At 37.2% G+C, this 27,154-nt stretch overlaps 1 protein-coding gene across 3 annotated transcripts; it reads right to left on the bottom strand.

The window, feature by feature from the left end:
- RWDD1 (RWD domain containing 1) lies at window positions 1-22,494 on the bottom strand. 3 transcript variants are annotated; one of them, XM_015137313.3, is made up of 9 exons: window positions 22,279-22,430; window positions 20,944-21,071; window positions 19,759-19,872; window positions 12,904-12,969; window positions 8,464-8,594; window positions 4,319-4,462; window positions 2,873-3,005; window positions 2,329-2,391; window positions 1-295 (listed from the first exon to the last, which is right to left on the bottom strand). In XM_015137313.3, exons 6-9 carry the CDS (start codon window positions 4,442-4,444, stop codon window positions 174-176), a joined length of 444 nt encoding a protein of 147 aa, XP_014992799.1. In that variant the 5' UTR covers window positions 4,445-4,462; window positions 8,464-8,594; window positions 12,904-12,969; window positions 19,759-19,872; window positions 20,944-21,071; window positions 22,279-22,430; the 3' UTR covers window positions 1-173.
- Window positions 22,495-27,154: the final 4,660 nt, after the last annotated feature.

Raw genomic sequence — 27,154 nt, 5'->3', positions numbered from 1 at the left:
TTTTATATTTGAAATTTTAAGGTCAGTTTATTAAGTTCAATGATGAAAGCTATCAGAAGAATATTCTCCTGAAAATAATTTTTTCTTAGAAAAAAAGAAAGGAAAACAAAACCCTCTGAGCATAGCCACAGATGCTGTGGCAGTCAAGCCTCTCTGCAGATGGGGACAGTTCATTAGTCAGCTGAGTCACTCTCTGGGTCAGCAGGATTATAGTCTGGATCATCTTCATCATCCTCCAGCTCCAAGTCATCCATTTCTTGGAACAAAGACTCATCTACCTCCACGTTGTTTCCAGCTGGAAAAAAAAAAAATCACCTTTAGTCTTATACTCAGAAATAAAAGATACAACTCATTGGCACTACCAAACCGAAATCTCTAAATATGCATGTGAGGTAGGAGTGATGAAATCCCAAACTATAATTACTACATATCATACCAAAAGTGATTTGTATTGGTCAGTAGAGACTCTGAAATTTTAAGAGCAACTTCATGTTTCCAGTTCATAATCTAAAAATCCAGTTATTAAAAAGAGCTTACTAGAATTTATAATGTAGCATGTTATAAGTTGAAGACAAGGATGATATGTTCTCATGGTTATAGAAAATTATCACTGACCATGGGACCTGTATGAGGAGTTACGTCTTCCAGTAGTGGCAGATAAGCATTGTTAAAGCTCAGCCATACTTGTTAATTAATTGATTTGATTTGATCTTCATTCTCACCCAGTTCCCCTTTTAACCAATGGTATGCCTTCAGTTACAATGTCTAAAGCCTATAGGAAACAATACCCAGGCTCTGCATTAAACATCTTCACTCTTCAGTGTGTCTGAAGTAGATAATACAATTAAGTCCTGGCCAAAGAATAACCGGCTCTGTCTAGGAGACATAGCAAAGGCATCATGGAGTAAATGAAGTCTGAAATATCTTCATGATAAATTTGAATGCACCAAGAAGAAAAGGAGCCAGGAGGAAGCAATTTTAGGTAGAAGTATATGCAAAGGGAGAGAGAAAATATAAGACCTTGAATAATTCTAACTGGAAGATGAAATTCCTGAGAAAAAACACCTGAAAGTAACATAGATGAAGGCCAGACTGAGAAAGACTGTGTAGGTCATTCTCTCCCTATAAGCAGTGGAAACCATCAAAGGATTTTAAGGAGAGAAATTTTATGATTAAATGTGGGTTTTAGAAATACCATCTCACAGGGAGTGACTATAGAATAGATAATGGCACTAGAAGGAGGAAGAGATTTAGGGAAATAATTTAAGAAGCTACCACAAAAATCCAGGTAAAAATGACAAAACATTTAAATCAGAAAAGGAAAAGGTATCAAAAACTTTAAAATGTTGCCTGTCAGTAAAGGCCTAGCTTAGATTAGAAAGCATTTAGCAGTAAGCTGTATCAATACTGCCTCTTAACCTTCTTCAGCAGGTAATTCAGAACAAGGCTGAAAGGCCAGAAGCTAAAGGATTCCCAACTGGCAAGACAGACACAACAAAAGGTTAATGAAGTACAGAACTCTAGAGTGCTATCAGAGGTGTGACTGAGTATGGAGCCCAGTTTAAGAAAACACATGTAGGCCATAAGCTCCCAAGGGGAGAGAACTGGCCCATACTGTACTCTGCTGCATCCTCGGTGGCCAGGACAGTGCAATAAATATTTCTGAATGAATGGATGATGGATAGATGGAAGAGAAGAGGATAGGTGGTAGGAGAAAAGCACAAGGGACTAGATGCTCCAAATACATTAAGAGTCATATGAAAGGCTGGTGAGAGGGAATGCTAGACGTTAAACATCAGGTTTTTACAAGCTCCATGACAGACCATGGAATAGTTTTCACAGATCTGTGATACTAGAAATTTGAAGAAAACAGGTCACCTGAGTCACAATAACCTGGTTTACTAGTTGTGAGGATAGTGTGATCATCATTGTTTATCTATTTCTATCTTTGATATTGCTTAAGTTATCAAAAAATTTAAAATAATGTTGCTATAGAATTACAACATTCATTTCAACTGTATAAATTGGTCAACCACTAGAATTTATTCTCCAAAATGTATTTTTTAACAGCCTTGGGAGGAAAAAATGTACAATAAATAAAGTTCAGTTTGATTTTCATGGTTCAAAATTAAAGAGACTACATTATATATATGTGGAATTATTATTATTATTATTTTTTTAATAGAGTCAGGGTTTCACTATGTTGCCCAGTCTGGTCTCAAACTCCTGGGCTCAAGCAATCCTCCTGCCTTGGCTCTCCAAAATGCTGGGATTACAGGTTTGAGCTACTGTGCCCATCCTACATGTGGAATTCTAATATTATCTTACCATCCTCCAAGAACTGGATATCAGATGTGTCAAGATTATGATCCGTTTCAAATAGTTGTTTCCCTTAAAAAAAAAAAGTATGTTTAATTCAAATGGCATAGTTTTTCTCCATTTTCACTACGACACTTAGAAAGCAAGTTTGAAAACCTCTTTTTTCTGTGAATTTCAATACATTTCTGAATGTATTCAGTAGCTGAGTGGCATATGAAACGTATCTGCATTAAAATGGAGCAAGTGAAAACTCAGTCTGCCTTAGGGTACTAGAAAAACAAATGGGTTTGACTCTACTACTTCTAAGACATGATCCTGAATGTCCTTCTATCATAGGATCTAGCAATTATAACACTTATATCAAAGATAAGCCATACAAATTAATTACAAATTATGAGTAGAGAAATATCATCTGGTAGATATGTTTTCTCTTTTTGTCCTAGATGCCTATGTATATTATTTTCTTACAGAAATCTGACCAAATGATCCTCTTGCTATGTAAAAAATGATACAGGAGGGTTTAGGAAGAACAGGAATGGCAGGGGAATCATACCACTTAATTTATTTTTTCCTGCTTGTTCTTCTTCTTTCATCCTTTTCTTTTTAATTTCCAAGAGTTCTGCATCAAACTTGGCCTTCCAATTTAAGAAATTCTCAATTGTAACTGGAGTACCATGGAATAATTGCTTAGAAAATTAAAAAAAAAAAAAGTCACCAGATTAATGAAACAGCAGTTTAACAAATAAATCCTAATAGTATCTTCTAAATAAATAAACATAACCCCTTATAAGAAAAACAGAAAAATTAATGTTTGAATTTTTGAAATATTTAAACTGATTTCTGCCTGCACTGGCTACTCTCACTGGTTTTGGCAACATACTTTGGAGTAGTCCTTTTTTTTTTTTACTTATTACAAAAAACAAAGATAATATGCAATGTATTCACTGTATTTACCACCATAGCTATTCATTGTTAAGAAGAAAAGTTGTTGCTGTCTGATATGGTTTGGCTGTGTCCCCACCCAAATCTCAACTTGAATTTATCTCCCAGAATTTCCATGTGTTGTACGAGGGACCCAGGGGGAGGTAACTGAATCATGGGGGCCTGTCTTTCCTGTGCTATTCTTATGATAGTGAATAAATCTCATGAGATCTGATGGGTTTATCAGGGGTTTCTGCTTTTGTTTCTTCCTCATTTTTCTCTTGCCACCGCCATGTAAGAAGTGCCTTTCACCTCCCACCATGATTCTGAGGCCTCCCCAGCCATGTGGAACTGTAAGTCCAATTAAACTTCTTTTTGTTCCCAGTTTTGGGTATGTCTTTATCAGCAGCATGAAAACGAACTATTACACTGTCAATAATGACATGTTTTGAATACACATCAATTTCTAATACTAAATCATTGCTTTGTCACTTTATTTCAAAATATGAGGGTTTCTTTACATTTAGTAACTATTTAATTCACTGTAGTATAGGGGATTTATAATTCTAAACTCTATACCAAGCTTGTCCAACCCATAGCCAGAGAGCCACATGCAGTCCAGGACAGCTTTGAATGTGGCACAACACAAATTCGTAAACTGTCTTAAAACATGTTTTTTTCTGCAATTTTTTTTTTAGCTCATCAGCTATTGTTAGTGTATTTTATGAATGGCCCAAGACAATGCTTCTTCCAATGTGGCTCCGGGAAGCCAAAATATTGGACACCACTGGCTCTATATCATAGGTGAAATCTTTATACTTCTTGGTCTTATCTGCATGAGTTTTACTAACTTTTACTGATTATCATTCATTACTCACGCTATGCCACCAACCAAATGAAGGACTTCTACAATTTTACTCTTAGTAAAACTTTACTAAAATTTACTTTTATTTATTTTTGTGATTTCCAAAAAAAAAAAAAAAATGCTGCTATTGATCAAAAAAACCCTCAAAACCCAACCAAGCAACCAAAAACTGATTTAAGAAATAATAAAAGAAAACAAGGCTTTTAAATATACCTTTTCAGCTTCTTCTGCTTCTTTTTCTTTTTGTTTCTTTTCTTCTTCTCTTCTAGTTTTTATCTGATCTACTATTTCATTCAATTTTTCTTGCACAGCTGTCACTAGAGTAAAAATCATCACCATACCAAGATTTTCTTCAGCCTATGTAACGCAAAAACGTGATGAGGAATAAACTCTCAGAAAAATAAAAGTCTATACATTTATAATGATTACTAATTTGGTTATACCCTATGTTCATACAGTTCAATAAAAGATCATTTAAGTGAGCATATATATAAATAATAATATCTTATTTGAAAAGTCATGTAAATGTGCCATATCCAACCTGAAACAGATACTGTATTTCAGCAAATTCTGTTTAATAATCATATAGGTAAAAATCAGAAAACTGTTTCATCTAGTAACTAGCAACATCCTTTCTCCAGCATGTTTTCAGTATTTTAGATCTTTCTATTTTAAGAGCCGTGACAATGAACTGCATTTTGAGGCCAGAGTGATTTCTAAAATAATAGAATAATAAAGAATGTAAGAAATACTGTAGTTTATCTATATCAACCTTTTTTTCTATAGATTTGAAATGGTTTAAAACCAAATATAAAAGCATCTCAAACTCATGAAAAGGATATAACTCAAAAGGCTATTAGGAAGTTGGTCATTTGAAGGCAGAAAAAAGTAACAAGATAGGGTTCCAATGAAGAAGACAAAAATAATTTCAAAATATACTAGCCAGAATCTCAGTGCTAGAAGCAGAGATTACTAAACATTTCTTTGACAGGGCTGGCCTCAGCAGTATCTGAATAGGTATTGCATCTCCTGGGCCCTCTAAGTACTAGGCTTCAAGCTAGCTCCTACAATGCAATTCATTGGGGCTTCTCTGTGGTGTTTCTATGCTAACCATCCTATATCTATGACTAAACAAACTTCTCCTGAGTGACAAACCCATATTAAAACTGACTATTTTGGGGCAGTGACTTGATGTCCCACCGTCATCTCAACACAAAACCATCATCTTCTCCTCAAAACTTATTCCTGGATGATCAATCTCCGCAAATCACACAACCACCCACCCAGCCTGAACATCCCCATCCCATCATAAGCTCCATCACTGCTACTGATCTATTCTTAAAAGTCATTTAAGTCTGTCCATCAACACTGTTACAAGCCTAGCCTGGAGTACCAACATTTTCAGCTTGGAATACAAGAAACTCCTAACTGGTCTTCTTAAAAGCTATGATCTTAAAACCTAACATCAACCTCCCCTGACCACTCAATACATACATACGTAAACACACACACACACACACACACACACACACACACACACACAGAGAGAGAGAGAGAGAGACAGAGAGAGTCACAGAGAGAACTAATCAATTTATAAACTGAAGCACCACAAAACTGATCTAGTCAGTCTCTTGCTTAAAACCCCTTCATAGCTTTGCAAACCAATCAGGACCAAATCCATATTTTGTGAACAGTTTAGAAGACCCTTCAAAGAAGACAGTAGCCTCTTTAGTTACGCCACTTATCACCACTAACTTCAAATCCTAAGTTCAATAAATTTTGTGTGACTAGAAGTTCTAGGAGAAATAATCAATCACTTGCTCTCTCTCACCTCAATATCCTTTAACAAGTTTGTTCGTCTACCCTGAAATTCTTCTACTCTATTTCCTGGCCAACTCTTCCTACAGCTCTCAGCTACTCCTGGAAGCTTCTCCAGAACTTTGTGTATGTCAACCCATATAATCTTATATTTCATAAGATTCCATCATAGCATTTTTCATACAGAATGGTTTCCAATTTGCTAATCCACACTGCTCACTAGAGAAAAAAAAAATTCAATGAGACCAGGGATGGTGTCTTTCTTGTTCACTCAACCTAATGCTTGACACATTTCAATAACAAAACTTTCATATCCAATAAAAGTAGGATATCTCTTAGAAAAGTTAAGTATTCCAATAGAAAAGCAAAAAAATAATCATTCACATGGAAACTGGACAACTCAGAAGTCATACTAGTTTCACATCACTAGTATTTTTTAAATGCAAATTATAATTACATTCCATTTTCACCTTGTCATCATTTTATGTCCAAATGAAAATATCTGGTATTAGCAGATGTGGGAAAACAGATACCACAATGACTACAGTGAGATCATAAATTGGCACAACCATTTTGAAGGCCAAGTTAGCAGTATGTATGAAATTATTAAGTATGCATTCCCTTTAATCCAGCAATCCTACTTCCAGGAAACACTGAACTAGTATACTCATCAGCAATTCTTTCTTTTCATTTATTCAACAAACATTTGAGTGTCTATTATGTGCCAGGCACTAGGAGTACAAAAGAGAACCTGCTCTAGGGACTTACAAGTAGTGATACATAAGAATGCTGAAAGAATTATATACTAATTCTTAATTATGTGTTAATTATATATCAGGCAAAAATGAGAGACAACTGTAAATTGTTTTAGAAAAAGAGTAATTACATATACATACAATGAGATTCTATACAATAACCAAACATAATGACTCATATATGTTTAACTGAAAAGATGCTCACATACATTATGTGAAAAAGAGGATGTTATAAAACATTACACATAAAATGATCTAACTTGGATGGGAGAGGGGGACTATGTATATAAGCATAAGGAAAAAAAGTCTCACACTAGATCACACCAAAATGTTAATAGACAATTAATTATACATGGTGGGTACAATTAATAATAATATTTATTTTCTTCTTCTTCATGATTTTTTGTATCTTCTGAGTTTCTGTAATATGAATTTATTATTTTGATACCGGAAAATTATAACAATTATTTTCTGGAAAACAAAGGACAAATATTCCCTGAACACACCTGAGGCTCAGGAAGGTGTCAAAGAAATCAAAACAGCCTTTTTGAAAAGAGACAGTTTGAGTACAAACAAAATATTAAAAACATGGAAAAATTCACTTAGACTATATAATTTACATTAAGGTGTGACTGACTGAATATAGCATAACCATCCCAGGTTCTCTGCAATGTTTTAGAAGATGTTTGAAGAGCTGGGCAAGGTGATTCATGCCTGTAATCCCCGCACTTTGGTAGGCTGAGGCAAAAGGATCACTTGAGCCCAGAAGTTCAAGGCTGCATGAGCCATGATCATGTCACTGCCCTGCAGCCTGGGTGACAGAGCAAGACTCTGTCTCCAAAAAAATAAAAATATTAAAAAAAAGATGTTAAAATTAGCATAACTTTATGCTAGGTCACAAGATGAATAGGGCCCAAGATCAGCAAAAATTCCTATCTGATACATCTTCTTTCACTCCTCATTGTACAACAGCTCCAGATATTTTTATAACATCAACATTTTGGTGACCACTGGTCTTTAGAATACGTAAGTCATGTCTAAGGTGGAGATATGTTTTCTGTCAATTCTTCTTAAACAAATAAAGGTAGAACTTCTGACTTTAAGATAGTGGTATAAGAATTTTACCCCCCTCCCTACTCTCTACTCTGAAGAGCCCCATGAAAACTCTACCCAAGCATGAGTATATTTTAAATACCTGCCAAGCCCAGATTATGGGTAGCCTATCCCACAATAAAATTAATCCAGTAAAACGTTTTTTAATATCCATTTTTATTTCCACACAAGCCTCCCCTCATAAAGGGGTCATAAGCCATTACTATTGTTTGTAAGCTTCGGGAGGAGGAGAGATGGGAGAAAAAAATCAATCGCTAGTACTTCTCTCAGACTATAGGCAACTAGCGTGTAACAAGTCAGAGAGGGAAGAAGTTTTAATTTTTTAAAAAAGTTGAAAATTGTAGCTACATATGGGACTAGGCATTCTAAAAACCAAATCAAAACACTGTTTACAACTTAAAGTACCCATTGGACTTTTTATCACTCATGATATGAGCGAAAAAGCCATGGGGCTGACTGAGTTTCAAGCAGGGGCACTGGGACAAACTCTATTACTCAAATTTTAAAGGGACAGTAGGAAACAAAAATAAAGATGCTCTGTGATTATGTATCATGAATTCTGCTTGGTCAATGTACTATTTACACAATAGCATTTTCTAACTCTTGAAATTAATATGTAATATTTAAGGCCAACAAATGCTGCTACAAAACATAAAATTATTATTTCCTTACCTGTAATGCTAGTAATTTTAAAATGTCTGAGACATCATTATCTTCTAGGTTTTCCTGGGAGAATATTTCATAAAGGGGAGCTTCATCTGGGTATTTTTCACTGTATGTAAACTTGAGGGTAGTCTGGACAGCTAAGACATAAGATAAGAGTTTGATGTGAATACCTTAAAAATATACAGGTAGATACCTTTGTTGAATCAGTAAAAAGTAGCACAACAGATTTTCCTATGAAGAAAAAGGTAAGAGGCCAGATGGATAATCACTAATGTAAACAACACATACCACAAAGAGATAAGTGAAACAAATCATGGAATTACCAAAAATCACACTTACACATGAAGCACATTTACCACTTACTGGTATTTTACCAGACTGCATGTCTGAGAAAGAGGATGAATAAACACCACTCATTAAAAACCTTTCCTAAGATAAACAAAAGGCACTGAATACAACACATTTTTAAAAACTACTACCGTATGCTGATTTTCAGCCTCTACCAGAGCCAGTTCCTACCTGCAGAAGATCTGGCTGTAGCCCTGGAATCTATATTTAAATCCACACAATGTCAGCAGGGCTAATTAGTGGCTGGATGGCACCGTTTTGACCTCGACAGTATAAAAGGTTGTATGGGAAACTTTTAACCTAAGTCATCTAGATATTCTCACTCACTCTTTAAGACTGTGTCAATTTACGGATCTCACACTTGTACGGAAGTAAAACTCCTATGGGCATGTCAGTGCAAGGTGCCTCTCTGCAGCGCAGGCCACTGAGTTCTCAATTCCACCAGGCAGTCTGCGACTAAGGAGTAGTACGAAACATTTTCTGTTAAGACTTTTTATTACAATGATCTTTTTCCCAGAGTGCCATCTTTTGTGTAACTCACATTTTATATTATTAAAACCTACTGATTTTGATGAAGCAATACAAATTTATACTGCTCTTCATGGACGGGGAAAAAAAGCACCTTAAAATTTGCAGGTTTGATATTTTATTTTTCATGTTATGATATTAACAAGGAATTTTATGAACCAAAAATTGCAAAAGATTATGTGTTAGACGTCAGTAAGAAACAGTATCTTCTGGCATTTTCCTTTCTTCTTTTATTAGCACATTTTTAGTTTTATTGCTGCAACAAGATTTTTTTTTTTCATTTTATTTCTTCCCCAGCTTTCTTGAGGTATACTCAACAAATAAAAATTGCATATATTTAAGGTGTACAATATGATGTTTTGATATACATATATATTGTGAAATGATTATCAGAACCAAGCTAATTAACATCACCTCACATGATTATGATTTGTGTGTGTGTGTATGTGGTGAGAACACTTAAGATCACCTCTTTTAGTAAACTTCAAGTATACAATACAGTATTATCTATAATTAATTACAGTCATATGTTGTACATTAGATCCCCAAACTTACTCATCTTGCATAACTGAACCTTTGTACACTTTGGCCAACATCTCACCATTCCTATTACCTCCCAGACTTTAAACAATCAATGCATTAAAGAAGAAATTTAAAGGGAATTTTAAAAATATCTTGAGACAAAGGAAAATGGAACATGGCCAGGCGCTGGGGTTCATGCCTGTAATCTCAGTACTTTGGACAGTCAAAGTAGAAGGATGATTGCAAGTCAGAAGTTCAAGACCAGCCTGGGCAAGAGAGTGAGACCTCGTGCCTACAAAAAATTAAAAAATTGAGCTGGGAATGGTAGCATGTGCCTGTAGTTCTTGCTATTTGGGAGGCTGAAGGTGGAAGAACTGCTTGAGCTCAGGAGTTGGAGGCTGCAGGGAGCTAACAGAGCACCATGGCACTCTAGCCTGGGCAACAGAGTGGGACCCTTGTCTCTAAAAAATATTTAAAATTTTAAAAATTAAAAAAAAAAAGAAAATGGAAACACATCATACCAAAACTTATGGGCTGAAGCAAAAGCTATTCTAAGAGGAAAGTTAATAGCAATAAATGCCTACATCAAATAAAAATAAAGTTCTGAAGAAACAATTTAACATGCCCCTCAAAGAACTAGAAAAAGAAAAAATGGCATGAAATCAGCACAAGGAAGAAAATAATAAAAATCAGAACAGAAATAAACGAAATACATTAGAAAAACAATAGAAAAAGTCTAACAAAACAGCTAGACTAGAAAAAAGGGAGAGGACTAAAATAAATAAAATCATACATGAAAGAAGATATTTTATAACTGATATCAGGGATGGGGAGATACTAGTTATAGGATAAAAGGTTTAAGACAAGATGAGTAACTTCAGGTCTACTGTAGTGCATTATTATTACAGCTAACAATAATGTACTGTATACTTAAAAATTGCCAAGAGATTAGATATTAAACGTTCTCACCAAAAAATTAAAAAGTAAATTTAAAAAATAAAGTTTATCATTGTGGCAAATTAGTTTCTTCCTCTTTTCTATCAACAGAATTTTATACTTGATTTGTTTCACGTGCATTATATCCTGAGAATATTCTTTAACACTTAGTGTACATAGTTAAAAATTAATTTTCACCATGCAGGTATATTAAAATGCATTTAACCATTTAAAAAACTAAGTTTTTTTTTTTAAGTAACATTTACTGATTCTAGTGTAAGTAAAAGACATTCAGTAGAGAAAAGTTAGGAATAAAATAAGGGAAAAATAAAATCACAAATAATCCCATTATCAGGAAGAAATCGCTATGTCCATTTTGGTATATTTTAAGTATCTTAAAAATATTTCATAAAACTACATTTTTTTATCTACATTTTAGACAAAATTTTATTTATAGATGGATGAAATTTTGCTTAAAATGTACATATTCATATATAAATATAAAATCTCAAAAATGAGAATACTTCCAAGTCTTTATGCAATACCATCATATTTCCACTTTATGTCACTGTTTATTAGTTAAGAAAGAAACAATGATATTACAAACATCCTTGTATGTATTATTTTGTATTATGATACTGTGCTTAGAATAGATATCCATAAATACAGTAGTCATTGTATCAAAGAATATGAACATTTTCAAAGTCTCCTGCTTCATGAGTCCAATAGTTCTCCTGAACATGTGTATTGATTCGTATTCCAAAGAGCATAATGCTATCTGCCAATACTAATAATTTACTGGATATATTATTTCAGCTTGCATTTTTAATTACCTGTGAGATTGTTCTTTTAATGCTACCTTTAGAAATTGTACATCAATGCCCTTTGCCCACTTTCCTACTAGTTTGTTCACTAAAAAGGAGTTTTCGGGAAAAAAAGTACAATGCAGGATTTAGTTTCAAAGAAATAATTTTGAAAGTATGGAGGATAATGCACTGAGTATACTTATTTTATAGAGCTATTACTAGCTCCTAATAAAGCTATTACTCAGAATATGGGAGCTCTCACAAGACATTTTTATATTTTAGTTTTCCATTTCAGCATAATCTTAAAGAAAATTTTATTTGGATTATTTACCCGTGAGCATCACCGCACCATTCTGGAACCTACAGTGGCATCATATGAAGCCCAAATCATGCCACTGGCTTATTTACAAAGGAAAATTTTAAATGGTTTGAAGAGCAGTCAGTATAGTACTTACTTCATGCTTTACAGCATTATAGAAAATTTTTTAGATACCAATCTGCAAAAGCATATTGGTTATCAATTTGGTAGTAAATAAATGTATTCAATATCCTTTTAATTCAGATTTCAATAACGTGTGAATGCAAACCTCATTTTCAAGTACACTAAATAGATTTGGAGTTATCAAGCAATACCATAAAAGTTGGCTATTAACGACTGCTCCTGGCAGAATTTAGGTTTCTAGCTTCAAAGGGGGGAAAAATGTGTAGGGTTGTTAGTTTCAATTTACATAACCTTTTTATCAAATTATCAACTAATGTGACTAAAAATAGAAATAAACTTCAGATACCATTCCCCCAAACAACTCCAAATTTAATTTAATATTAATTTATTGGTTTTTATAATTATATCATTTCAAAAGAAAGAGACAGAAACTTGCAGATAGGTGTATATCTAGCCCCATTTATAACAGCAAATGTCCAGTGAACAATCTAAATGTTCAGAGAAGAACAGCCATGAAAAAATAAAGGAACCACACAACCACTGAAATATGTTTGCACGCAAAGTATTGCTTTGAACAAAACAAAAGTCTCCTACCTTTTCTCCATCTGCTATATTATTAATATTACTATTTCACTTTTAAAAACTAAGCTTATTGTGCCAGACTATATTTCATTAATTTCCTCTCTATTTCCCTAGAAATCATGTTCACACAGTAAATTCTGACTAGAAATATACAACATTCATAGTAGATTCGTAACAGCCCCTTAGCACCTCCACACTGGCAATATCCAGCATAATGCCTACAGAATGAGTGAAATTCCTGAGAAGCTTAGAAAAACCACAAGTATTTTTTATGAGACTTACTTTCATCATTTTCTCCAGCCTCAGATGTCACAGTAATGGTGAAGCTGGGTGGATTTTCTGATAATACTGCAAGAAAATACACACAGAAGTTATTGAAATGCCTTCTAAGGCAGATGCTTTTCCTTATTAGCAAATTATCAGTCCTGGAAACTGGTCCCTAGGCTATATTTCCATTTCCACAAATACAGACTAAACAGAACACTGAAATGATAAAATTACCGTCAACTTTCTATTTAAATGCAGGGTTGTCTTTAATCTGGAAAGAAATAACTATTTTATAGTTATATTATTTTAATATAATATAACTATATTATATATAATAATATATAATATTTTTAATATATTTATATATAATATATATTTTTTATATATTTTTATATATAAAATATATATGTTTTACCAAGTCAACTAAAATAATTAAGTAGTTTACCTTTTATTTTAAAATCTCCACCTATACATGGAAAATTACATTCTTAAAAAAATCCCAAACATAATGGCAAAGTTTCATGTTTCCCACCTGAAACTACCCACTGATATTCATGTTTCACTGATTTTTATACTTAGGTATTGTGAGATATAACTCAGAATCTCCCTAACAAACAGTAAATACTGATTTGTTAAAATTAGTGTCTTCTTGCTGTCATTCTCTACCACATCATCTCTAAAACCAAACTTTCTTTAACACATGCTTACTAAGCCTCTACCATCTTTCACAGAATTATAAATCAATTAACTATGAATGTAAACATCAGATTGCACGTAATTTACTCAGCAAGACGAAACATGTAAAGCAACATTTATATAAATAACAAAGTTTTGTATGTCATTTTATAGCCTATTGTCTATCTAATACTAATCTCTGTTTATTATCTATTCCTCAACAAGAACGCTGTAACAACTCTATGAGAGCTCCTAGATCAGTATCTGGCAGTATCTAGAAACTCAATTAATATTGCCCCAATAAAAGAACTAAATGAATAAAATGAAAGGAGGAAAAACAGCAACGAAGAAAACTTGTACTCAGAACCATCTGAAAAGTAAACAAGGAAACTTCAAGCCACCAGGAATGGCTGCTAAGCCTATGAGAAAAGCCTATGCCTCATTTGCTGTCCAGGAAGCACTGGTACCTGTTAAGGCTGGCAGCAGCTCTGCAGGCTTTTTCAGAAATGAAAGAGCAATAGATCACTGAAGAAGCAATCATGGAAACTATTCAACTTTTCCTACCTAGGAACTTTCTAAAGCCATTATAAATATATACTATCAACAGTATTTTCTGGCTGGGCACAGTGGCTCATGCCTATAATCCCAGCACTTTGGGAGGCCGAGGTGGGCGGATCACTTGAAGCCAGGAGTTCGAGACCAGCCTGGCCAACATGGTGAAACCTCATCGATATTAAAAACAAAAAATAGCCAGGCATGGTGGCGCATGCCTGTAATCCCAGCTACTCCAGAGGCTGAGGCACAAGAATTTCTTGAACCTGGGAGGCAGAGGCTGCACTGAGCCAAGATTGTGCCACTGCACTGCAGCCTGGGCGACAGAGCAAGATTCTGCCTCAAAAAAAAAAAAAAAAAAGATAAATAAAAAACCCCAAACCAATTATTTTCAAGATAGATGTCTTCATTTTAATTGAATTTAAGGTACTTTAAGAAATGATGAACACCTGTGATCACTAGAAAATTGTTAGATAAAAGACTCAGGAGATTCATATTTTAATAGGTCTTGGGGAGTCCAGCCCATGCTGAAAAAAGTTTCAGCCCACCGAAAGGTTATTATAATAGAGCCATAATATAGTTGGCCTCGTCTATATTTTAACAAATACATGTAAAATATAGTTGATGTATTTCATTCTTATTTCCTTTCATGACCAACTTTAGCAAGTCATGAAATGTAAACACTGCAACTATAGAAATAAGGGATCAGCCCAATGACATTCCAACTTATTACCACTTTCTAGAACTCCCTGAAGCTATAGGTCAGGCGTAACCAATACTCAATTACAACAGGTAACATTTATTGAGCATCACTTTGTGCTTGTGCTATGCTATGCATTATACACGAAAATCCTGTACTTCTAGCACAAGACCATGATTTATACTATTACTATAATTCACTAAATTTTCAATGCCATCAAGTATGAGATACACTTTATGTACCACTAAGAAAGAAAAATAAGCTGCCAACTAAACCGACATGTAACTGATTATAAGACGAGTCCATATTTCAGAGATGTTAAATGTAAAATATGTCTTAAATATAATTAAATGTGGCCAGGTGCCGTGGCTCAAGCTTGTAATCCCAGCACTTTGGGAGGCCGAGACGGGCGGATCACGAGGTCAGGAGATCGAGACCATCCTGGCTAACACAGTGAAACCCCGGCTCTACTAAAAAAATACAAAAAACTAGCCAGGTGAGGTGGCGGGCGCCTGTAGTCCCAGCTACTAGGGGAGGCTGAGACAGGAGAACGGCACAAACCCGGGAAGCGGAGCTTGCAGTGAGCTGAGATCTGGCCACTGCACCCCAGCCTGGGCGACAGAGCAAGACTCTGTCTCAAAAAAAAAATAATAAAAAATAATTAAATATACTATCACCCCAATTTTACAGATGTGGAAACTGAGATACAGCGCTTTTAAATAATTTGTCCAAGGTTATCAGGTAGTAACTGAACAAACAGAATGAACTATATAGAGCATCATTTAAAAAGAAAACATATTTCCAGCTGAGAAATTCCAAGGAAGTCATTTGAGCTAGGCTGTGAATCATGAGTGGCATACTGGCAAGCAGAGATGGAGAAGGGAAATGCACTTGAGGGCACCATGGAAGCAAGGGCCTAATGGTGGGAAAGCTAAAGATATATATACGGAATAAGAAATTATTCCGTTTGCTGAACTTTTATGTGAGCGAAGAAAACTAGGTGAAAATATAGTTGAAAGTTTAGTTGTACACAATCTTTTTTTTAGCAATAATCTGATCAGAATTGTTCTCAAAACATAGGAAGACAAATCTAACAACAGCGCATAAAATGAAAGGAGGGAAACGACTACAGGCAGTATGAAACTAGGTCACTATTGCGATAATCCAGGCAAAGGTAATGAGGTCCTGAACTAGGACGGCAGCAATGGGAATAGCGGAAAACGGTGGTGATGATATTTTAAGTTGGCAGGCTGCAGGCTGAGCATGTGATGCAACTAACAAATATGAGTAATAACAAAAAAAATCAGACATGATATATTTTAATGACACTTCAGGACTTTCAGTTAGAAGTGTTGAACATGCAATCAGAAATGGGCGAATGGTGGTAAAGAGAGCTGGGCTTTAATTCAATTTGGGATCATCTACACAGAGGTGATAGCTAAAGCCATTAGACTAAATGAGATCATCAGAAATGTAACACAAAGAAAAAAAAGCCAACATAAGCTTTGTAAGGAATCCTCAATTTGGAGAACAAAGTAAGAGGAAGTAGTAACAAACTCAAGAGGTAACAGTGTTATGAAAATCAACGGAAGTGAGTTTCAAGAGCAGGTGAAGAATGATTCTCCTCATTCTACCCCATCCTGCCCACTGTCTCTTGTCAGTTTCCTAGCAAGCAGATTTCATCACATTGTTACCTGCTTACAGCAGCAGTTCCCTATCCATATACAGTGTGTTGGAATGAATTGTGAGAAAGGGGTAGAATCACAGCCAGCACGCTAAAAAATACGCATAACTCAGTCTATTTCATTTGTGAAGTCACCCCACCTATTAGAATCTGAGTCTGATGTGGCAGTGTCTACAATATGCACTATATGGTCTGTGTGGGAATAAAACGGGCAATGAACTATTGCCCTGTCAGATCACATCTAAGTCCCTGACAAAGCCCTCTGTGATGTGGCCCCTGCTTATTGGTCAAGTCTCATTTTCCCTGACTCTCACTTCTCACTTCATGTTCTAACAATACCCAAATAACTTGTCCTTTGAACATATTCTGATCCCTCAGAGTCCTGCTTCTGCATATGTGCGTCCCAGGCTGGAATACCCTTTCCCTAGTCTCATTTACTTGTTAACTTGTCATTACACCTAAATTTTCCAAAACAACTCATCCCCTCTCCCCAAATGTATCTGATGTCTGTTTCCCCAAGCTGAGATCCTAAAAAAATGCATATAGTAAATATCTGGTAAATGAGGAAACCAAAAAATATGGGAATGTTAGCAAGAATATCAGTGAACTGCCAGACCTGGGGAGCCAGATAGAACAGGGAGGAAAGATAGACCAGAAAGAAACTGATGAACTATCAATCCATGAGAAATCATGAGATGCATGTTCAATAAAAGCATGGGAACAAAAGAACTAAAGTGTACAAAGGTTATGGGAAGGAGTAATTTTCAGGGGCCAAAATGTTAGAGATGGCATTTTCAAGGTGTGGCAATGCCCATGTGCAGCTAAAAAAAAGTGGAAATCAAAATCATTAGTGGAAAGAGACAAGAAATTATGAAGCCATATTAGTGGAAAAATCAACTAAGATGGTATTTCTAGTAAAGAGTATCATATGTTTGTTTTACAATTATAAGGTATAAGGTATTTTCACTCACATTATTTCTCATTAAACAGATACAGAGACTAAGGCTTGGAGAGGCTAAGTGATTTCTCCAAGGACACTACATAAAGTTGCCACTATAGAGAAAAAACGTGAAGCAAGTACAGCAAAGAAAAAAGATTTTGGGAAGTACTGCTAAAAGTCCCCCAATATCCACTCTCCCCTTATTTAAGTTATGCCACTTTTAACTCAGCATACTGACTACCCAGAATAAAGACTACATTTCCCAGTTTCATTTCCAGCTAGCCCTCACCAAATGACTAAGTTCCCACTAAAAAGATGGAAGTAGATATGCCCTCTGACAGTTTCCAGGAAATTTCCTTAAGAAACTTGCCTTCTCTCACTTCTCTCTGTTCTTCTTCCTTCCTTTATTCATCCTACTTCCAGGAAAGGGAATGTTACCATCTTGGCCATGAGTGTAAGACTACATCTTAGGGATGACAGAGAGCTACATTAGAAGATGGGTCCCTGAGGAGTTCTTGAAATAGAGCTGCCACAACTCTCTTGCATGTGCAAGAGCACATAAGCAAGAGCAAAATAAGTTTTTACCTTTTTAAAAACCAATGTTATTGGGGGTTTTCTGTCACAGCTGAATCTAATCTTATTAAAATAAGTATTTTTTAAAAACAGAAAAAGGGATATTTCAAAGTTGGGCAGTAACTAAAATAGGGATGGGAAAGTTAATTAATTGAATTCACAGAAATAGATAATTCCTAAGTTCTGATAAAAGACTAATCCCATTACCATGCATTACTGTGAGTTAGGGTAAGTAGAAGAAAGATTGGTCTTCAATAAGGATGCCAGACTTCCACCACTGTAAGTAATTAAAAATACTTTTGAGGGCCGGGCATGGTGACTCATGCTAGCACATGATGACTCAATCCTAGCACTTTGGGAGGCTGAAGTGGGTGGATCACTTGAGGCCAGGAGTTCAAGACCAGCCTGGGAACATAGCGAGACCCCAGTCTCTCCTAAAAATACAAAAATTAGCCAGCCATGGTGGCACATATCTGTAATCCCGACTACTTGGGAGGGTGAGGCAGGAGAATTGCTTGAACCTGGGAGGTGGCAGTTGCAGTGACCCAAGATGGTACCACTGCACTCTAGCCTGGGTGACAAAGGGAGACTCTCTAAAAAAAAAGAAAAAAATTGAGAAAAAGAGTAAGCTGGGCCAGATGCAGTGGCTCACGCCTATAATCCCAGCCCTTTGGGAGTCGGAGGTGGGAGACTTCCTTGAGGCCAAGAGTTCAAGACTAGCCTGGGCAACAGAGCAAGACCTCTGCTGATACAAAAAATGCAAAAATTAGCCAGGCATGGTACTGCGAGCCTGTAATCCCAGCTACTCTGGAGGCTGAGGTGGGAAGATCACTTGAGTCCAGAGGTCCATGGCTCCAGTGAGCTGACTGGGGCACTGTGCTTCAGCCTGGGTGACAGAGTGAGACCTTGTCTCAAAAAGGAGAGGGAGAGGAGAGAGGGGAGAGGGGAGGGGAGAGGAGGGGAGAAGAGAGGAGAGGGGAAGGAAAGGAAAGGGTAAGGAAAGGAAAGGGGAAGAAAGGAAGGAAGGAGAGAGAGAAAGAAAGGAAAAAAAGAAAAAGAAAAGAAAGAGAAAGAAAAAAGAAAGAAAAGAAGAAAGAAAAAAAAGAAAAGAAAAGAAAAAGAAAGAAAGAAAGAAAGAAAGAAAGAAAGAAAAAAAAGAAAGAAAGGGAAAGAAAGAAAGAGAGGAGAGAAGGAAGGAAGGAAGGAGGGAAGGAGGGAAGGAAGAGAAGGAAGGGAAGGAAGGGAAGGAAGGAAAGGAAGGAAGGAAGAAAGTTAGCCGTTGGCCATAGAGGAAGGGCAGAGAGACGTTAGGGGACAGATGGTGGTGAAACTGATAGAATTAAAGATTTGTCAAAAACAGGGATAAAGAGGTAGAAGCTAAAAGGTACATTAAGAGATACACAAATCACCTTTAGTTTCCACAAAATATGAGAGAGCCCATATTAAAATAAGCACCTCTGGTTGTTAGGGAGTGTCTGACCTTTCAAAAAGTATGACTTAGAACAAACTGCTTTTACAAGATGACTTCTTACCTATCTCAAGATACAATTATAACTGTCAAATGTGAATGGCTGCTGCTTAGAGGTACTGATAAAGAAATACAGGATTATGTACTCCTCTTTGTAAGGCAAACAGAATTAAGGAAACTTGGCTTTTGGTTAACCTGATGCCAACAAATTTGTTTCAATAAAACTCCCCACAGCCAGAGATTTCAATACATAAATTGAAATAACCAAATTCTACTACCTTAGCAGGACCTTGTCAAGTGAAGAACTACTGAAGGAGAATGTGGTATCAGGAGAGTCCATTTATATTTTGGAAGACTAGTTGTTAGGAGGGTTGGATCAATGTGCAATCAAGCTACAGAATAGGCAAAAAGAAGAAATTGTATTATGATTTGTTATAACCACAACAAATGCAACACTGGACCAAAAGTACTTTGCAAATAGTCAAAGCAATTAATTCTGAGGTTACGCTAAATCTATGTGCCTACGTCTATGGGCTGGACTGTGCCTCTTCAGCATTCACATGGGGTTACGTGTACTTAACAAATGCTTCTTTGTCAGGCACTCAGTCATCCATTTAAAAAAAAAAAAGTATATTTCCTTCATCAATAGCATTGAGTATTAACCAAATTTAATAATTAAATGTGATTCAAAATGAAGTTACAAAACCTCATTTAGTGTTCCTTGGCCAACTGACACAAGCAAGATCTCTTTCTTAAACCTGGCATGAGAATACAAAAGTATGGAATCATAAATACAAAAGAAGGCTTTAAAACAGCAAATCTTGCAAATCTCCAAGATTTTAAAAGATCAGACATGGAAACATTTTATTTCAAAATCCTCTGCCTTTTCCCCAAGAGGTTTCATAAAGAACTTGATCACTAGGAAGGCAACGTTCCCTAAGAACTATAAATAAAGACATCTCATTTTAATTTATTTATTGCAAAGCTTGTAGAACTGTTGACAGGAGTTACAGACAGATGGCTTATCTGATAGTGCAGAATACCTGAATGCATCAAAAGATTCATAAATTGTCTTTTATTACCCTGGCTCAGAATCCTCAAGCACTTGGGCATCTGATAAGAATTTCACATAGTGAACTATACCAGAGCTGTCAGGGCCTAGTACAATTTGAAATACCCACAAGATTATTTCAGGGTTAAAAACCAAAAAAAAGGTATCAGTTTTATAAATGCTTATATGCATAGGATTTAGTGAGGGATAGCTTATGTCCAAAGAAATGAAAAGAATAGCATATCCTGCTTTCTTGACTCCGCCTACAGTGTTTACATCTATTATGTTTCCAAAGTTCTGGAAATGACCAAACATGATTAAGAATATATCCAACAACTGACCCTATATTCTATTTTAGACACAGACATATAAGCAAGGATAGAGAAGGGAGCCAGACTCCATACACACTCACCCAGTTAATGACACTCTCAAACCCCTCTTCACTCATCCCCTTAACATCCTCACAGCACAGATGTACTGCTGGTGAGAGAGAACATGAACAGGACTGGAGCTATACAGGGATAGCTGAGAGACATCTGCCTGTTGGCAAAGCAGAACAAAATTTGCTACCATTGCAAGCAGTGATCAAAAGGTGGAACCAAGAAAACTAAGCTAAACGATGAAAGGGGGAGGGGTTGGAGTTTATGAGTTAAAGTAATATACCTTCCACAATAAATTCTGACTATCAACCATAGGCAACACTCAAAGGAAAGGATGGCGAATGTAAATGCACACACCTAGTTTCTACTCACTCATATTGGCTTTATTTGGCCGCTTCTCAAATCTCAGAGGAGCCATATTGATATAGTTATGTAGCATTTTTATAATCATCCGAAGCATGGCTTAATAGAGAAATCTCATCCTCTAAATTATACCTAATGAACTTCTCATTACAATATTTTACATTAGCCCAACCTATCAAGTAATCTTCTGCTCTCCCCAATCTCAGCTGGAGCTGAATCCCAAGTCCCATATGTCTGGAAGGTGAAAGAACAGGCAGGCGTTCCGGACGTAACTCTTAGTACCAGCCCTGCCGCTAACTCGCTGGCGGACAGTCCAGAGCAAGCCACTTAGCTTTCCTGAGCCCCCAAGACCTTGACTTGTAGCAGGATCCCCAGGCTAGATGATGTCTAACCTCCCTTCCAATCTAACAACCTATGAATTTATAGCGGAACGAAAATTTGGGCCACATTATCCATTAGGCATTCTGCTGAATGCTAGATTTTTTTTTTTTTTTCGTAAGAAAAGAAACCCGACAGACTTCAGGGACTATACTACTCTCAAAACCTATCTGAGTAACTGAGAACAGTACTCTGAATCCCATAAACTAAAACAGCATCGTATGAAAAACAGTTTCTACCTTAATAAAGGTGAAAATGTGAAAACTAACATCCTTGCAGCTGTGGAAAAACGAATCTCACTTGGAGTATCTTTTCTCTTAATGTATTATAAATCTCAGGTTGCTGTAGGTTACACAGAAACCAAAGTAACCCCGACTCAATTTTCAGGCCTGACACCTTCCAGCATCACCCGGACTTTTAGATTTCAGGGACAAGCAGAGAAGGGGGAAAAAGTCACTGGGTTGCTGGTAAGTGACTGAAGAACTTGAGAAGAGTGGAGGGCAAGGTGGCCGCGCGGCCTCACGGTCCCCTTCTCCACCCCAGCCTAGGAGGCCCAGAGCTGCGGCGGCTCCTGCCCGTCCCACTCCACCTTGGGGCGGCTGCAGGCTTGCGGCCGCGGAAGTCACCTGTGAAGGAGTCAGGGTAGATGGACTCCAGAGCCTCCAGCTCGTTGCGCTGCTCCTCGCCGTAATCTGTCATCGTGGCCCTTGCTCTTGCCCATGGATTGCCCAGACACCTAGGCGGCGCGCAGCAGCCCAGACAGCTGCAGCGCCGGGAGAGCGGGCGGCGGCCAGGCGGGCGCAGGCGCAGAGTCCCCGGCTGGAAGGCCCAGGGCCCAAAGCCAGACCCGGCCTGCTTAGCTACAGTTAAGCGCCGGCCTCCGCCTGCTCTCTACTTCCAAGTTCGACTAGTTCTGCCTGGCCAGGGGGGCACTGATTTGCTGCCTGTCCCACACTCGCTCGGGACTTGCTGGGACGGTGCGCGCGGTCTGGCATTTGCTAAGGACACCTACAGCCGGCTGCTGGGCTTTGCAGGCCCTGAGCCTTAGAAGCTTCTCAGCGCGGCATCCTCGCTCGATGAGTCTGGGCTGAAAGGCCGGCATCGTGCGCCAGGGAAAGAAAGCGTCGCTGGTGGCCGAGACTGGGCGACGGGCATCGGGTGCCTTTTCTGGTTTCCGATTTGACCCTGTGGCGTAGGTGCTGCGGTCTTGCTACCTAGTGTGGACTAGTGGGGGTCAGGAGATTTCTGCGCTTCTTGAACTCCGTATTGCGTGGCGTCCCACGGGAGTTGGACGAGGGGCTGGGACCAGGGTAGATTCCACTGGGCGGGGGAACAAAAGCTCTGCACTACCTTGAATGAGCACGGAAGGGTCGGCCTAACTGCTTAATAAGTCGGGGTGGATCCGGGGGGGAGAAATAGACCCTAGGTCCGGCTTCTCGGTTCAGATCTTTAGGTTTAACTTGTGAATTTGTGAAATGAACGCGGCTTGACGTTTTATAGATCTCAAGATGTCTGTGACTGTGTATTTGTGAATTGGTGAGAGGAATGTCGATCTCAGTAATAACAGTTTTAATATGCAATTAAAAATTGCAGTACCCCAGGAAATATTGAGAACCTTTAATTTGGTAATACCACTTCCAAGAATAAACTTGAGCAGGTAGCATGCATCTGTGATCGCCAAGGTCATTGCAGCAATTACAAAGAAAATTTTCAAAGTGCCATGATGGCAAAAGCTAAGAAAATGGCTAAATAAACATGGTTAACTTTATGAAAAGAATATTAAACAACTGTGGTAACAATAATAAAGGATCCCATGTTCCTTTATTATAATATTGTGCAAAGTCGAAAAAATGGAAAATTTTAAGAAAATACTCAAAAGCTGTTCCCCACTTTATTTTTCTTTGTTTTGATTTCTCTGTATTAAAGCTGGTTTCACTTGTATAGTGGGAGGAACACTTTTTAAACGAAAGCTTCCTAATGAAGCCTCTGAAGTTTTCTCTTGTTGAAATGGTGATGTCCCATGGACCAGAAGGCACCTTGATCTTTTATTGAGGAGTGCTGCTTACCTATGACAAAGGAACGCTTTGGTACTCATTATGTGTTTACGGTATTAAGGGTTGATTTCAGGCATTCTTTTAAACTTTAAGGAAAAGAGTGGAGTCTCCTAACTATGATGAGAATCAAATAAAATACATAAAGTAACTTTGCAATTATAAGTTGCTCATTTTTTTTTTTTTTTTGGATCGCTTCAGTTCAGAGGAATTATAATGATTTGTTATAAGGAAAGAGCTGCCAGAGGAAACACTAGTGCATAAGTTCTAAGGGGGGTGTCAAGGCTGATTTTTGGCTACAAGAACTGGAAAGATGAAGTTCTGTTGACCGAAATAAGTGAGGAAGACAGAATCAAATTTGGCAAGGAAGATGGCATTACATCTTTAAATGACTCCTAGATCAAAGAAAATCAAGCAAAATTAAGTTTTTTCTCCTAACAGAATAATAAAAACAACCTACCAAAAGAAATGAGATGCAGCAAAGCAACAAACATAACAAGGTTTACGTTAGAAAAAGGTTACTTTTGGTTGCCAATTGCAATCTAGTAAATGTAGTACCTCTTTATTTGCATTCCTATTTCATTAACAAAACTTTTGGTAAAGCATCCTTTTCAAACCTTATGTATCACTGTAAATAAACCCTACATGCTTCAGAATGCTCAAGAGTGTTACTTTGATACTGGAGATGGCTCTCGTAATCAAGGAAACACATCTGCAAATCTTTGTCATACCTACATATGCATTATTAAGCATTTTTTAGTGGATCTCTAATTTCATTTTTACCATAACACATGCTTCACAGAACACAGCAAGTCCCTTAACTGAAATTGTGGAAAATTCTCATGAGGCAAATTGACTTTCTTTTAGTGTTTCGTTTTTAATTGGTAGTTAAAGATGTTATAGACCAAGTGTGTTTTAAGCTCTGCAGGTAGGCAAACGGTGTGAGCCATTGATATGGTTTGGCCATGTCCCCACCTGAATGTCATCTTGAATTGTAGTTCCCATAATCCCCACGTGTCACAGGAGGGACTAGGTGGAGATAATTGAATCACGGGGCCGATTCTTCCCATCCTGTCCTTGTGATAGTGAGTTCTTACGAGATCTGATGGTTTTATAAGGGGCTTCCTTCTTCCCTGGGCACTCGGTCTTCTTCCTGCAGCCATGTGAAAAAAAAAAAAGGTGTGTTTGCTTCCTCTTCTGCCATGATTATAAGTTTCCTGAGGCCTTCTCATCCATGCAGAACTATGAGTCAATTAAAAGTCTTTCCTTTATAAATTACCCAGTCTCAGTTATTTCTTCATTGCAGCGTGAGAACTGACTATGATAGTCATCATAGGATCTGGAACCAGAAGTAATAAACTCAGCCTTAGTCATTTGCAAGATACGTAAGCTTATAAGATAATTCAGATGACATGAAATAATTATAAGCATGTTTGTAAACTCCATATCAACATTATTTCCTGATAATTAAATTCATATATCATCTTATAAAGCATTGCTATTCTCTGTTCATCTTTATTGCTAATGAAGTATGTCCCTAAGAGATTCATCTTATTTGTATTATTCTTAGTTTCTTCTGCAGGTAATACAAATTAGTAGTTGCTCTTTACTAATACTATAAGCCTTTAAAAATTACTTTGATGTTTATTTTTACTTTTCTGTGCCTGTGAGTTTTCTAGCAATCACACTATCAGAAGCTCAGTGTTGAGAATTCCCTATTTCATGCTTAATTTTAATTATTAAACAGTTCATGTGGCTAATGTTTCATTTACTCAGGTATCTCAAAGACTTTACCAGTCACAAGCACAAAGAGCCATATAAAATTTTAGTTTTGTGTGCTCACCTGAGTAGATATCTCTTCAAGGGTAGTGAATCTTAGTAATACTTTCCAGCCTAACTCAGTTCCCTGGCCTACAATCTACTCTGAGTCAACACAGAAGCCAGAGTGGTTCTGTTACAATGTAAACCAGTCCATATCACTCCTTTGCTCATAACTGCCCCATCCTCATCTCAGATTAAAACCATGTATTTATAATATAGGTCCTAGAATCTGGCTTCCTGATCCTCATCCTCACAGCTCTTTTTGTGTCTTAGTCCATTTTCTGGACTAAGCTTATAACAGAATACCCGAAACTGGGTAATTTTATTTCTTACAGTTCTGGAGTATTGGAATTCCAAGGTCAAGGGGGACATTTGGTGGGACCTTCTTGCATGTGGGGACTCTGCAGAGTACTGAGGTAGCACAGGCCATCACATGGCGAGGCGGCTGAGTGTGCTCACTCAGGTCTCTCTTCTTCTATTCCATTACTCCAGCCATACTAGCCTCTTTGCTGTTCCTCAAGCATGCAAGGCAGGATTTCCTCCTAAGGTCTTTGCACTTGCTGTTCCCTTTGTCTGGAATGCTGTTCCTCCCATACCCATATGTGTCACCCCCTCACTTCCTTCAAGTCTTTCCTCAAAGGTCACTTTCTAAATGGGGTTACCCCAACTAGACCACCCTACTTAAAATCACAACCCTCCTAGCACTACCTATCCTCTTTAACTCATTTTATTTTTCCCATGCTACTTTAAAATTACACTATTTATTATGTTCATACTCTTTCTCCCTCTAGTAGAATGTAAGTTCCATGAGGGTAGAAATTTTGTTTACTATTGTATTTTGGCATGTAAGGCAGTACCTAAACAGACTAGGCACTCAGAAAATATTAACTCTCTGAGTGAATGAATGAATCCAAAAGACTGGTAACATGGTACAGTTCTAAAAACACTGGACTGGGGATTATAAGGCTAGGTTACAGGTCTTTACAATGAATTTGTCATATAAATTTGGGTAAGAAACAATCTCTCTGGATCTAAGAGCTTCCCCATCTATAAAACAAGGGAGTTGGGTAAAACGATCTATGAGATTCCTTCCAGATGTAAGAGCGTATGATTTTCAAGATCATGTTTATATTGCAGTCAATTTTGTGTAGACTTCAGAGGTAGCAGTTAACTTCTCTGACCCAAGGTGCCTTGGCTAAAGGAGTAGTGGTATGGTTTGGCTCTGAGTCCCCACCCAATTCCCATCTTGAATTGTAATCCCCATGTGTCAGGGGAGGGGCCTGGTGGGAGGTGATTGAATCATGGGAGTGAACATCCCCTTGCTCTTCTCATGATAGTGAGTTCTAGTGAAATCTGATGGATTAAAAGTGTGGCACTTCCCCCACCCCTCACCACTCTCTCTCTCCCCACCATGTAATACGTGCCTTGCTTCCCCTTTGCCTTCCGCCATGATTGTGAGTTTCCTGAAGCCTCCCAAACCATGCGGAACTGTGAGTCAATTAAACCTAGTTATGAATTTCCCAGTCTCAGGTAGTTTTTTTTTATAGCAGTGTGAAAATGAACTCATACAAGTAGTATTTATGCATGGAGTTGTTTTTCTCCTAACAGCCTTGATGCTAATGTTCTTGAA

This window comes from Macaca mulatta, chromosome 4 (genome assembly GCF_049350105.2).
Source record: "Macaca mulatta isolate MMU2019108-1 chromosome 4, T2T-MMU8v2.0, whole genome shotgun sequence".
In the NCBI taxonomy this organism is placed as follows: domain Eukaryota; kingdom Metazoa; phylum Chordata; class Mammalia; order Primates; family Cercopithecidae; genus Macaca; species Macaca mulatta.
Note: the sequence above shows the minus strand (reverse complement) of the source record. Positions and strands in the feature narration are given on the sequence as shown.